General features: G+C 38.2%; 1 protein-coding gene across 5 annotated transcripts in view; it reads right to left on the bottom strand.

The window, feature by feature from the left end:
• The window catches only part of ST7 (suppression of tumorigenicity 7), a 254,231-nt gene that overhangs the window by 74,803 nt on the left and 163,768 nt on the right, over positions 1 to 15,660 (bottom strand). For all 5 annotated transcript variants that reach the window (XM_082662065.1, XM_082662063.1, XM_082662064.1 and 2 more), the window contains 2 exons: positions 13,752 to 13,906; positions 11,449 to 11,546 (listed from right to left, as the gene is read on the bottom strand). In XM_082662065.1, the coding sequence (XP_082518191.1) occupies positions 11,449 to 11,546; positions 13,752 to 13,906 (253 nt within the window). The remainder of the gene's footprint in view (positions 1 to 11,448; positions 11,547 to 13,751; positions 13,907 to 15,660) is intronic.

Consider the following 15,660-nt stretch of genomic DNA (forward strand, 5'->3'; position numbering starts at 1 on the left):
ACCAGCAGAAGCATACTCCTTTCAAACAGATATAAAATTTATGAAAACTGACCATGTAACTAGGCCTCAGAGGAGGCCTCCATTAAATTTTCCCCAAATCAATATCATATGATCTATGTTCAATAAATATAATATAAAAAATTATAAATCAATGATAAGGGGCTAAAAACACACTATGTGGAACAAGATGAAATTATAAGGAAATAAAGAGATACTTAGAATCAAATGGAGCTACGTGTTTAACTTAAGAAACTGATAAAAAGGCAATAAACACAGAGAATGGGGGAGGGGAGAAAGAAGAGAAGGAGGAGAAAGGAATAGTACAAATATGGACAGTAAAACTGGAATAAAGACAAAAAAGTTGAGTAAATAAATAGAACCAAATCCTAGTTCTTTCGAAAAGTTTAATAAAAAAGACATGAAGCAACTGACAAAGGATTAATCTCCAAAATAATACAAGCAGCTCATGCAGCTCAATATCAAAAAAACATAGAACCCAATCCAAAAATGGGCAGAAGACCTAAACAGACACTTCTCCAAAGAAGACATACAGATGGCCAACAAACACATGAAAGGATGCTCAACATCACTAATCATTAGAGAAATGTAAATCACAGCCACAATGAGGTATCACCTCACACCGGTCAGAATGGCCACCATCAAAAAATCTAGAAACAGTAAATGCTGGAAAGGGTGTGGAGAAAAGGGAACCCTCTTGCACTGTTGGTGGGAATGTAAATTGATACAGCCACTGTGGAGAACAGTATGGAGGTTCCTTAAAAAACTAAAAATAGAACTACCATATGACCCAGCAATCCAACTACTGGGCATATACCCTAAGAAAACCATAATTCAAATAGAGACATGTACCACAATGTTCATTGCAGCACTATTTACAATAGCCAGGATATGGAAGCAACGTAAGTGCCCATCGACAGATGAATGGATAAAGAAGATGCGGCACACATATACAATGGAGTATTGCTCAGCCATAAAAAGAAATGAAACTGAGTTATTTGTAGTCAGGTGGATGGACCTAGAGTCTGTCATACAGAGTGAAGTAAGTCAGAAAGAGAAAAACAAATACTGTATGCTAACACATATGTATGGAATCCAAAAAAAAAAAATGGTTCTGATGAAACTAGGGGCAGGACAGGAATAAAGACGCAGAAGTAGAGAATGGACTGGAGGACACAGGGAGGGGGAAGGGTAAGCTGGGACGAAGTGAGAGAGTGGCATGGACATATATACACTACCAAATGTAAAACAGATAGCTAGTGGGAAGCAGCTGCATAGCAAAGAGAGATCAGCTCAGTGCTTTGTGTCCCCCTAGAGGGGTGGGATAGGGAGGGTGGGAGGGAGACGCAAGAGGGAGGGGATATGAGGATATATGTATACATATAGCTGATTCACTTTGTTATACAGCAGAAACTAACACAACAATGTAAAGCAATTATATAGTTCAATAAAGATGTTAAAAAAAAAAAGACACACCCCTGTCAAGACTAATCAGCAAAAATAAAAGTAAAAAGAGGCAAATAAAGAGAATACAAAATGAAAAGGGGGGAAAAACTACAGACATAATATTTTTTAAATTATGAAATAACATGATAAAAAGCAATATGCAATGAATTTGAAATATATTTAACATATATATAGTGTTTAAAACAGGCCTAGTACTGAGATAAATGGGCGTAGTCATGTACTGCTGATGAGAATTTAAACAATCACAGGCAGCCATTCTGGGAAGTGTACTGGCAGGACATGCTGAAATCCACATTCATATGCCTAATATCCAGCAATCCACTCCTGGGCATACACCCCAGGGAAGGCTTCTCGCATGTCTATCAGGGTGTTGATAATGGGAAGCTGGAGGCAATATGGGGGCCCTCACTAGGGGAAAGGTTAAGTAAAACAGAGTAAGAGCATAATAGGGAATAGGACACAGAAGTTAGAAATTGCAAACATATACCAGAGGTACGAGAAGTAAACATGGACAGACCTGAAAAATAAGTGTTGAGTGAAAACGGTAAGAAAAAGAAAATCTATAGATATGTAAGTTAAACACATACTGCATTACATATTTTGCAAGATTGTGATGGTCCTGTCTCTCTAAAATCAATTAGGTTTTGCCTTCCTGGGATTTCTTAAATGAATGGTACTATAATGGGAGTTCCTCATCTATATTTTAGAAGAGATTCCATCAAACACAGAGGTCCCATTATTTTTCCTCTATTTAATGGTTTCCTCACCTCAACAAAGCGAAAATTTGTTTTGATCCACAAAAAGATTAAGAAGCCATTATTTATGATAAAAATGAGTAATGTGCTCTCTCAAATATAGCATGTTCAAAACTGAACTCAACTTTTCCCAAAAAACCTGCAGATTTCCACATCTTAGCTGATAGGAACTCCTCTCCTTCCATGGCAAAGTCCTTGGAAATATCCTTGACTTCTCTTTGTTTCACATGGCATATTGATAGATTAGCAAATCTTGCTGGTCCTATTTTTGAAATATATGTAGAATCTGATCACTTCTCACCACCTCCTCTGCTACTACTCAGGCCTGAGCCACCACTGTCTTTCGCCAAGATTAATATAAGAGCCTTCCGATTGACCTCTTTGCTTCCCTCTTGCCACACAGCAGGCTGTAAAAATTAAGTGTGGTCATGTCACTCCTCGGCTCAAAACCTTTCATGGCCCCCATTTCACCCAGAGCAAAAGGTGAAGCCCTTACTATGGTCCAAAAACCCTACATCATCTGTAATCTCCACCCCTCCCCTGGGATTACTCTGTTCCGCCCAGAACTCTTTTGCTATTACTTGAGTGCACCAGTATACTCCTGCTTCAGGGCCTTTGATGAAATGTCACCTTCTACATCACACATACCTGATCATTTTATTAAAACTGCGATTTCCATGGCCTCCACTCTCTGCCCACTGCCTTTCCTTATTTTCCTTATCCTGCTCTATTTCATTGTTTTTCCACAGCATTTATCAATTTCTAATATGCTATGAAAATACATGCTTATTATGTTTATTTTTGCCTCTTTTCTCTGCTAGAATGTAAAGCATGTAAGGTCAGTGGTCTTTGTTCTGTTTATTGATTACACCTATCACCCAGAACAGGGACTGTCATGAAATGGAGGTTCAATCCTTTTTCGCTGAATAAACGAATAGATGAATAACTGGATGGTTTAGTGCAACGTGGGTAGTGGAAGACCAAAATCGGGGCTGCAGTGTAGAAAGGGAGAGAGATGACGTGGAACTAGATAAACAGTGGGCATGACTGGAGCCACTGAATGAAGCCAGGATTGAGTCCTGTGAAGGTGAAATGCAGAACAGCCGGAATCCAAGAGAAGAACTGGTTGTAGACATAGTGGAGAAGCAGAAGCCAAAGATGAATACGTGGAAAGGGAGGTCAAGAACAGTTGACTGGAGGAGGGAAGCCAAATCAAACTCCCAGATGACAGGCATCTATCTAGAACTGCTCATAGGCCAGCCGTATACATTGAAAGCTCTACTCAGTAGTGGATACTACTCACCACATGGAAAAATGTGGGCCCAGCATATGAAAAACCCTGATAGTGACAGCTAGCTTATCAGCCATGAATTTATTATGCCACAAATAAGACTTTTATGTAAATGACAACACCTAAGGTAAATAACACTCTCATCTGCCTCAGGGATTATTTGCCACCAGCCCTTCACTCTGAATAGTGAATACAGAATACAGTGCTGATGAAACTGCTTCATCATTGCTGATGCAACAAGGTAAGTCAATAATCAATAAATCTATTATTTGCTCTTATTGGTGAAATAATTTTCCTTTCTATATAAAGTACTAATTGCCAATAATTTATTGAATAAGTAAACTTAATATACCAGGCAAATCCAGAAAAGCAAATCATGATTTAAAAAAAGCAAAGGTCTATTAAGTTTTCAAAGTCATAGCCTTTGAAGATCAGTGAGTTACTATTGATAGCATTTGCTTTCAAGATTCACTTTTTCTTTATTTGTGAGTATAGCAAAGATAGAATCTAGAAAACATGCCAACAAACACTTCAGGAACACTTACTAGGAATTAACATATTTCGCTGCACACTTTATCTTTAGTTTAATGATATATCTGGTTGTCTTAAAAGCTTGAAAGTAACTATGTTCAAGTGATACTCGGTTGCCTGAACATATTCAAATGCTACTCTTCCCGTGCCTCACGCCTACATAATGGTACTTGACTTCTTTCAACAATCTACTCAACATCTTCTAAAACAATCCATCAACCAAGTTATTCATAATAATCCAAGACAATTTTTTTTTTTTCCGGTACTCGGGCCTCTCACTGTTGTGGCCTCTCCTGTTGCGGAGCACAGGCTCCGGACGCGCAGGCTCAGCGGCCATGGCTCACGGGCCCAGCCGCTCTGCGGCATGTGGGATCTTCCCGGACCAGGGCACGAACCCATGTCCCCTGCATCGGCAGGCGGACTCTCAACCACTGCGCCACCAGGGAAGCCCAATCCAAGACAATTTTAAGGAAGTATTGATAAAAGGGAAATGTGACCTGTGGAATGGAAAGGTGGAGGGAAGAAAGGAATGAAACTAGAGGATTTAAGAATAAGGAAAAAGAGATAAAAGGGAATAGAAATTAACCTCCAATATATCCAGCTAGAATTTTCCTCCTAAAAAGATCTTCCTACCTATGCAATAAAAACAGAATTTTCGTTACAGAATATTCTCTAAAATTTTTTTAACAATTTGGGAAGGGCATACCAATTCTTTTTATAAATCATTAATTTCATGAAGATTTTTCTTCATGAACATAAGCAGACAAAAACGCAAATTAATAGTCCTTAATGTTCCAAAGAGTTTGATTAGTCCCAGAGGTTTATATTTTCTAAAGTGTGCTTTCATCAGAAGTGCTCCACTTTGCAAATCATTTAAAGCGCATCCTCTTGCTATTAATACCAATACTGTTAAATTAATTCCCAAAGGTCAATTGCTTACACCCTAGGATACTTCTAATGACCTAAAAGGGATGATATATAATGAACATCTACAATAATATTCTAAAGTGAACTTGCTTTAATTTACTTTAGTTTAAAAATAAATGTTACCACTTCTAAGGAAGGTAGAAAATCAGTAGAATTAAACCAGTAACAAAGAAGTGTCTTAACAAAGGCTGGGAAACAGAAGTCACAGGTGCAAAGTGCTAACTGGGAATTTGTATGCCACAGCTCTGATTCACCAACTCAAATATTTTCTTGACTGTCTATCTACAAGATACTGTGCAGTGTGCTGAGAGGGACACACAAGAAAACTAAATACCATAGCAGCACTCAAGACGCTCAAAATCTAATGAGCTTCACTTATCCTTTTGTATGCTTTTAAAATTTGGCTCAAAAACCCTGTCTCTCTCTGTTCATTGGCCCTAATCTCTCCTTAATGAAGGGATCACCTGAATAAGTGATTTGACATAAAAATTGAGAACAGTGAAAAACAGGGATAAAATAATTGTGAAAAAAGAGATCAGGAGAAATGGCACTATATTATCTCAAAATCTGTATGTCTTCTTTAAGAGGAAGAAGCTCAGAAAGTGAGCATCCCCATGAAGGCTTAATTCTCATATGGAAACTTGGTTAAGATACAAATCAACTCTGCTCAAAATCCTTACATGATCAGATACGTATTTATAGGAGCAAAGAAAAGGGGGTGGAAAGATGTAAACTGAATCACGAGTGTTGGTTACCTCAGTGAGATGGCACTGCAGGAGTGGAGGAGAGATCATAACTGCCTTATTCTTTGACTTGTTACAGTGAGTACAAATTATTCTTCCAACTTAATAGGACACCTATGGTGTGTGAGTTAAATGAGATGGTATACGTAAATTTCTTAGCAAAATGTCTGGTACATAGTAATACTCAATATGTAACTTACATGACAAAAAACTGAAAACACTCCAGTTCTCAAGTGGGAATCATGGAAATGATGCCGAAAATGCAGGAAGGATACAAGCCCAGGACTGAGGTAACTGCAGTTTCCTCTCACTATTTTTTATAAAGAGCCCCGACTAAGAACAAAAGAAGGGTGTTTAGCAGTTATAACCTTAACCGGCTAGACTGAGAAAGGGTTTAACATGGTCTAAAGAATATAAAACATGCCTTCAGCTAATCTGATATAGGCAGTGAAATTTAGAAAGAATAAAAGTATTGACAAGAGTCTATATTTTGCTTTTATATATAACCTGGTGGTGTGGGTTGAATTGTGTCCTCCAAAAAATATATTGAAATCCTAACCCTTGGTACCTATGAAAGTGACCTTATTTGGAGACAGGGTCTTTGTGGATGTAATTTAGTTTTAGTTTTAGTTTCAAAAATGGTAAATATCAACAGATAAACCCACACAAACAAACGTTTTGGGGTCCTTAGTAGTTTTAAAGGGGTTCTGAGACCAAAAAGTTTGAGAACCACTGGTTGATATTAGCATCTATTTTTAATTGAAAAAAATGGAATCAAACGATACCTAATATTTACACCTTTCCTTATCACTTAACAATATATCTTAGACAGTAATGGTAAGAATAGCACACTGAGTACTTATTTGGGAAGTCCTGTGCCGAGTGCCTTGTATGGATTATTCCATTTAATTCCTACACTAATCCTGTGAAGCAGGTGCTCAACTAGCACCCTGGATATTTCTGGTGCAGGTGATTGGATTGGAAGATCACATTCTCAGAAATACTCATTAGCTATGTAACCTTGAACAAGCACCTACGTCAAGGGCTGTTATGAGAATTAAGTAATTTATATTTGTAAAGCACTTAAAATAACGCCTAGAACATAATAAACACTACAGAAATGTTCATCAGCATTTAGATGGTATTTAAAACTCTGAGTCTAAATGTCATCATCCAGAGTTGTAGATGGAAATAGAAAGGAAGGCTTAGGACAGGCCAGGGGACACTTCAAATTTGGGAAGTTAGGAAGATGAGGACAATCTAGCCAGGAAGACTGCAATTTCAGGAGAACTTAGAGAGCATGGTTTCCTAAAATAAATAAAATGTTTTAAGAAGGTTGTGATGACCTGTGTCAAATGAAAGGCCAGGATAGTGAAAGAGGTAGTGTTGCAGAGAGAGAGGGTGAAACAGGAATCAGGGAGAATGACTCAGAGGTCTGCAGAAAACTACCAAAAGGAGGCAAAACAGGTGGTAAAGTCTGAGAGCTTACGGTCAACTTTCAAAGGAGCTTTAGATGTTAGGGAAGAGAGGCAGACGATGATCTAGAAGCATGGACAAGGACCAAGGAAGACCTCCACCCCATAATTTGCCTCTGTTTCTTTCTTATCCCTCCAACTAGGACACCGCCAAAATCTTTAAGTTCATTTACTCTTCATACCCCAGATACCTGTTCAGGGAATCCCATATGAGACAAAATAGCTCCTCAAACCAGCCTGGTCCCAGGTCAAGGGTTCTAGTAGGAGCTAATCAATTTTAGGGATGCTTTAGAGGTTTGTACCCACCATAGGGGAAACTCAGACTACCAACAAGCAGAGTGAATAAAAATCTGACGTCTGCCCTAAAACATATCTACTCACTGTAGGATTCTCCAGATCAGTGGTTCTTAATGGGTAATGATTTTGCACACCCCCTCCCCTAGGGGACAAATGTCTAAAGACTAGCAGTGTCTAGAAACATTTTTGGTTGTCACACTGGGGAGCAACAAGGGGGTGGGCTGCTACTGCATCTAGTGGGTAGAGGCCAGCAATACCGCTGAACAGCCTACAATACAGGACACCCACGACAAAGCCATGTGGCACAAAATGTCAATAGTGCCAAGACTGGGAAATCATACCCTGGACCAAATGACCTGGGGCAAGAGGAGCTTTAAGAGGGTCCTATTATCTGAGCACACAATCCCACCCATACCAGTTTACACCAATTCTGACTGAGTATGGCTAAGGGGCCAGACCAGTCAGCCTTATGAATTCTATTTCCAATCTACTCAAATAGGGCCAGGGAAAGACAGCGGAAAAATGTGAGGTTAGCTAAATGGCATAAGTTAAAAAGAGAAAAATTGTGTCATATATCAAATGTTAATAAAAGAGGCGGGGAAGAACAAAAACAAAAATAAAATAAAATAAAAATTTTTTAAATTAAAAAAATAAAAGGGCAAAATTCCCCCAAATGAGAATAAGCAAATAGACTTTCTTTAAATTTGAAAAAGAAAGACTTTCTTTAAATGTAACTCTTTTCATTTTGAATAATAAGTAACACCTCATAGTGAAGTTCAAAAGCCACCATGCTCTCTTATTAGCTCTATTCACTGCCAAACACTCCTTCAGTAAGGAAGGTGCTTTTGTATTCTTGACTGCAAAAGGAAGCTAATTAAAGTGAGTTTTTGAGAAAACATCCTGGGAATTCAAAATAATTAATGTGTTGCTTTCAAAACGAGAAACCATGAATCTTGACATTAAGAAGCCTATGTTTTCTTACCTCATCAATATTTCACTTACAGGATCAATATTTTGATCCATAACCATCGACAGCTGGCCTTCCCAGAATTCCCATTCATTCTCTTTCAGGATAAATCACCAATGAACAGTTTTTAACAGTTTTCCCTTTCTTAAGGGATTGCCAGAGAAATGTTTTAAAGAGTCTACTTTCTACAGGGAAGGCATTCTGACTCTGCCATTTCTATGTCCACTTTAAAATCTGCTCTAGGAAAGTTTCGACTAACGCACACGGGGGAGGATGGCTGTGTCTTAATGAAAACTTAGATCCTCCTGCCCTAATGCTTTATCAGCAGGCTGCCTGGAACCCAGCGTGCTGTTTTATCAGAGGAAGCTTCCCAGCAAGATGGTTCGTGAGCACGCTGTTGAAGGAGTGGCCCCTCAGGGAAGTCCCCGTCTACGCATGACCCGTGACCTGAGAGGAGCCAGGCTGGCCCAACTGTCTGCTGCAGGGCGGGGACCAGCTTCGGCTTTAACAGAAAGAGGGGCCTCAACCTCCCCTCCTCCGTTTAGGGTTCCAGCAGTTTCTGAAGGAAAGAGCACTTTGGATATTTCTCTTCAAAACAAATCTCCACCATGTCTGACGGTGTCCTTCACTGGACTGTTTACAGCACTAGGGCCCATATCTACTGGATGCTCCGTACACCCAGTCGAAAGACAACATGTATTGGTCGTCTAATAATATGACAGATTTTTTTTTAGAAAAGTAACCCAAGAAATATATACATAGGATTATAGATATATACATGTATATGGATGTGTGTGTATACAGATATGAAAAGAGAAGGAGAGAGACTAATTGATTCATTCAAGAAAAAGAAATCATAAATATCCCAAAATGCCCATCAGGGGTATAGTTCAGAAAATTAAGACATAATTATGTAATGGAGAAAAAATAGGGAAGAAAGGTAAGCACGTCTACTATATGCCAGGTGTTTTCACATTATCTCATTTCATTGTCCCCATGACTCCCTCAGTTACTCTTTTAGGTAAGAATCATTATCCCCAATTTATAGAAGACAAATGAAGAGCCCATGAAAGGGAAGGAAGTTGCCTCGAGTCACAAAGCTAGTGAAGAGCAAAGCTGAGAGTTACCTGCAGGTTTTCCTACTCCCTGCCCAGCATTTATTACACTGGATTCCAAATTTTCCCCCAAGATCTATTTGTAGACTAAGTCAATAAATGGGATTGTAAATATAAAATAAGGTTAAACAAAAATCAAACCATAGTATAGACATATTGCTTTTAATCATGTGAAATTTTATATGTATATACTAAAAATGATGACAATCAGCATGAGACTGATTTAAAAAACTGGAATTAAAATCATCTGAGTTTGTTTTTCCTATGAAATTGCTTAAGCATATAATAAAGAAAATCACCAAAATCTGTTCCTCCATGCACGCCTGTCCCAGGCTAATTAAGGTTAAGAAAAGGCAATAAATATAAAATACCCTGTTAAAGGCTGAATGTGGCTGGGCCACTTTAAGATACAGAAATACCCCATCCTTCATAAAATTCTCAGCTCTTTCAGGGACTGGTAGAGTTTCTGCACTATATCAAAAGCTGGAATTTCTGCAAGTTAAAAAGCTTTGCAGGCAAGTCATGTTTCTACAGAAATCTCCTTTTCTAAAATTTAGCACTATATAGCATTCTTTAAATTCTTCCTTCGACCAAAAGAATTTAATCCTAGGAGATCCCCCTTGCAGTGGCTTTGCCTAAGAAACATCTATCACCTTCAGTCAAGTTAGAATTATCTTGGAATCTCCCTCCTCTGTTCCTCTCCTCACGTCTGGTGGCTAAACTGCTGTTTAATGGAGTAGCCAGAACCCGAGCCAGAAGTATGGGCCTCACTTGGGCCTTCACATTAGACTGTAACTTGCAGAAATAACCAGGGCTGAGCCTGGAGTGCAGGTCCCCACCACCAAAGAGTAACTGGGAATTTACATGAATTACTACCCTTCCAGAGACAAACTGAGGAAAGGCTCACTGGGTTTACACAGTCCTGTTCTCAAACCCAAAAGCTGAGAATTGGGCAGGATGCCACTTTTATCTTACCCCTCGTTTCTTTTATTTTTATAATGGGCAGTTACCTGTCTCCTAATTCAGGAAGACAATAGAAGAATAAAACGTTGACAAAGGCTTTCTGAGATTGTTTTAAAAAGAAAATGGTTTATAAATACAATTCCCACTGGTGTCCGTTTCTTTATGAAAAGTATTTCTTACTATAAAAAAAAAAAAGTGAAAAAAAAATGTGGAAGTAAAAGTTCCTCAACTGGTTTCCCTTAAAACTACTGCTTTTATTTAGTTACATAATAATAACCTCCTTTGGTTCTCTTCTGTTTTAAAACTCTCACCTATTTTCTCTTATTATGTTGACTACCACTAATAAAATATCCTGATTCAAGAACGTAGGAAAATGCTTGAAGTGACTATAATAAGATTAGATCATAATGTTATTAAATTTGAGAGTAGCAATTTGAGCCATAGTTTATTCAAATCTTCCTAACAACTAAACACAAAAAAAGTCAGTTAGCTAAAATGGCTGATCTCATTCTTGGCTTCTGGCTACAGTCCCAAAGGTCTAATAATAAGGATATCTACTGAGATTTCTTAAATAGGCCAGTCACTCTATTAAAAGCTTTGCATGTATTATCTCATTTAATCTTCACAACACTCCTAAGTAGTAATCATTATTATTAGTGTATTGTTATTGCTAAAGTTACTGTTATCCCCACTTTACAGGTGAGGAAACAGGGCACAAACAAGCTGAGTAACTTGTCCAAGATTACTCATCTACTAAGTTTGGAGCTAGAACAGAACCCCAGCCCTTATGGGACCACCACACCATCAGTGGTACTATCTGCCGTGGCCCCATTCAGTGGGTTCCTCCTTCTGTAAGTCAGGTGCATTGTCACTGTTCCCAAACATGAATTCAAACTCACATCTCTCATCATTTTCACTGCTTCTCTGGTCCTCCCGAGTCTTCTGGCACACATTGCTAGCCTTCTTTTGATGTAGACCAAGACATTGGTGTCTCGTCCTGAAGAGGGAGACATAAAGCACCAAAACTTAAAAAAAAAACAAGAGCTTTCAGCTCAGCAGCAAGAAAAAATACAGAGGCGTATTTTTCATGCCCTTAAAGGAAAACCTCAGAGAGAAGAGTCTGCTCCTTTGACTTTTCCTTACTGCCAGGAGCACTGACAACTTTTCTAATAGCAGAATGCAAACAGAGTAAAGTCAAAGTACTTAGACTTCCAAAGGTCAAATCATGTGACTATTAAGTCATGCTTTTGAGTTAGGATGTTGAATATTCGATAAATAAAATCATCTGCTACAAAGTGCTGGGAAAATGAACATACCCACATTGTATGAGGTTTACAAGCAAGAATTCCACATTCTTTTGGCGTGCATGCTTTTGGTGAAGATGCAAAGAGGTGAATCTCAGGTTGCATCCTGATGAACTATTTTTTTTTCCTTCTTGACATTAAGTCTGGAGAAGCCTCATCTTGAACTTCTGTTTTACATTATTCTTTCCCTAACACTAGTGACATCATAATCATCTCCAGGTCCCCAAAGCAGTCAATTTTAAATGGCAACATAACACATTCCAGATATGACAATAGACCATGCAACAAAATGAAAAACTACCCTAGTGTTAGAGAAAGTATTGACAAGCTAAATACTTGTAATAACAGTCACTAAAATGGCTCTTAAAAAGTACATTAACAACTTCTCATCTTAATCTCTTCTTTAATTATGTGTATTTCTGGATATGTTTCCAGACCAGTGAGAACATGTATGTACTTAATCCTCAATAAAATTACCATGTTTTAGAAAAATATGACACACCTGTTATAGATTAAGTATATGTATAATATGCAGCTATTAAAAGATGTTAAGACCAAAGTACTAACATTTCAAGTTTCAAACAATGAGAACAAGATGTGTGCTGAATATCCGCCAAGTACCTACAAATTACTTTAAAGATGTGATTATATGTTTTTGGATAGATTTAGGCAACAGGTTAAAGGGATTAATTTACAGAAGAAAAGAAATAAAGAAAATTTCTCAAGTTATATTACAGATTATGTAATTTTATGTATTAATCCTCATTTAATTCACAGAACAGACATTTACTATATATGTCTTCAAAATTCACTGTGCTATACATAATTTTTTTAAAAAAAGCAAGATACAGATGGTGATTAGAGACCTGATTAACATATATACTACTAAGAATAAAAATTAAAACCTGTGTATTGAGGGGTTATGTGGACAGACTTATATACACAGGCCACAATGCAAAGATCTCACTATACCTTAGTCACAGGGACTAATGCATTCAGTTTCTGCACCAAATCCAGGCTTAACACTAAAACTTAATTTTATAATCTCAAATATGAAGGAGATACACTCCTACTCTCCAAGACGCAGGAGAGAGAAATGAGAGAAATTCCATTTTAAAGAAACAACCCAAAGTTTGGTTAGACAATGAAAACACTCCCTCTCACAAGGATCACGAAATTTCTGCTTAAACAACCAACAAATTGACAAGTCGAGGAGCTCAAGAAATTCCAGAAATGATTTTGTTGTCTTTTTTATACCATTCCCCTAAAATAACACTGACTCTCAGTTTAGTGTACTAAAGTGAAAGGTCTCATTTTAAAGTTATGTTAAATAAAAGAAACCATTATTTTAAATAATTTAAATATAAAAAAGATACATAATTAGGAATTCATGGCTCTTTCTCCCTAGGAGCCAACAGCAGTGCTTCCTAAATAAGAGCTAAATACTGAGACAATCACCAACAGCTGTTACATTCTTAGCTGTCCTATTGCAACCCATGCTGTAGAAGACCCATAAGACAAAACCTCTGGGAGCATTAACGCTAATTTAAGTCCTGTTTCCCAATTAGGATTTAAAACTATGGGGCAGAGAAGCAACTGATAAACAGAAATACGTAAGAATTCTGAGGAGCAAAAGGGTCACCATTAAAGGTTATTACTTTTATTTCTAGAGTTAAAAAGCTAGGGGCAGGCATGAAAACATGAACAGTAATGAAGCTATAAGTTAATTATGTGCTGTGCTCTTGTGGGGAAGAAAAATTAATAAAAACAAAGAAAGGCAAAAAACAATATTTATTCTAATCTAGGAGAAATGTCTTTTGAACTGGACTGAAAATCTGCTCTGATCAATCATGTTACAATTCTGATCCCCCAACACGTCAACCTGGAGGAAACCTTACTATGTTGGGCTTCATACTGGGATCCATGATGCTGTAGCTGCTGAGAACGCCGGTAACAGCCGTCTCCAGCTTTCAGGGCCTGCTTAAACAGCTTTTCTGCTTCAGCAATGGTTGTTGCTTCTTCTTCAGCCAAGAGAATATAAGCAGTTGCACACCTGTCCATTCAGATAACAGCCGCCATCAATTACAAATCCAAGGACATTGTAATAGCTGTAGGAGTGCATGCAGAAGGGCAGGAGTTATGCCAAAACATGCAGAGTGGCCAACTGGTACATGCACCCCTGTTTGTAGTTGTTGACACAAGATAATGGTACAAAAGAAATGTCTGTGTTTTAGCTTGAGAGGTAGGATGAGTAGTGTTAGGAGCATATGGACTCTGCCCCTTATTAGTGTGTCACTTTGGGCAAGTTATTACTCTGCCTCCCTGATGGAGAACAACATGGAATCCACTTGTTCACAGCGTTGTTGTGAAGGTTAAGTAAGGTGATGCATGAAAAGTGCTCAGTACAGTAGTAGCCAGCATGTGGTACATGCTCAACAACGTCAACTAACGATGGCAATGATAATAGCTGTTATTAAACATCTCCTTCTGACACTCAAAGTTAGAGATACCATAAAGTTTACTTTTATTTACTAAACACAGATTCTCTTTAGTCTAAGGGTTTATTCAGAATGAGAAATTCATTAAATCAAGGAAGTTATTCATTTAACAAGCAGTGCTTCAACATCCCATTACAGTTAGCACTGGTTTTCTATGTCAGAGAAGAATACTGGAAGAACCTACAGGTAGGGTTATTTCAGAAGAGCTCAAAATTAGATTCAGCCTCAGTAGCAAACAAGGGTTAAATCTCACACCTTTAACAAAAATAGCTACCACCTGTTGCTTAGTTTATATTAAGCACTGTACCAGGCACTTAACATATATCGTCTCATTTAATCCTTTCAACAACCTCTAACATAGGAAGTCAGAAAGGATAAACACTCAACCAACGAACAAGGGGAACTCTTGAAAATTTAAACCTTCCAAATCATAGAACAACAACCCAAATGCCAAAGAAAGGGAATGTAATAAGGAAATGGTGAGGCCAGAGCAGACCACACAGGTCCTGATCTGTGCATATCCCTTGGCTTTCTCCACTGCCTCTCTTGTGGTCATTTCCCTACTTATCACAACCTCCATCAGACCACAAGAGAGAAAATAAACAGAAAGTGAAACCAAATGTTACTTCTACTATTCATAAACTACAACAGCCAGGTAGGAAAAGGAGGCTGAATTTATGGCTTATGTGAGATTTGGGGTTACTAGTTAATCTTAGCCTTGAGAAGGGGTCTTGTAAGTTCTTTAGCCAGTCCCTCTAATTTCAGGCAGGACTGATCAATAGGGCTTTAAACTGAATGTGGTGAGGTAGGGAGAAAAAAACGCCCAGAAAAAAAGCTGTAAAACCAATTACTGTGGAGGGCAGCAGATATGACTTGGAGAGAACAATTATGATGCTAAAACTGCCCAGTGATTCATTGGAGAAATAAATGGGTTGGGCATTGGGAAGCAACACTTCAGGCTTCAGATGCCGACACATAAATATAAGGTCCAGGGTAATGAAGTGAAAATGGAGATTATAATACTGAGTGGTGGACACAGTATCAGAGGAATTAGCTATAAGATTATAGTTGGTGGGCTGGGAACTCAAGACAGGTTGGGGCTAGCTTGCTTGCTTTGTTTATTTATATTGCAAATAGCACTCTTAGGAGGAGAGGCAGAGTAGCACTATTGGCCAAGAAAACATACATCTATGTAGAAACTCATGAGTCTGGGGTAGAAACATGCTAAGAGCTTATGAGTGAAGGAGAAAGGAAAGAGCAATAGAAGTGCTAATGGTTGGGGAGTACAGAACAGACTGCTCAGCTCAAT

This window comes from Grampus griseus, assembly GCF_964374135.1.
Source record: "Grampus griseus genome assembly, chromosome: 9".
In the NCBI taxonomy this organism is placed as follows: Eukaryota; Metazoa; Chordata; class Mammalia; order Artiodactyla; family Delphinidae; genus Grampus; species Grampus griseus.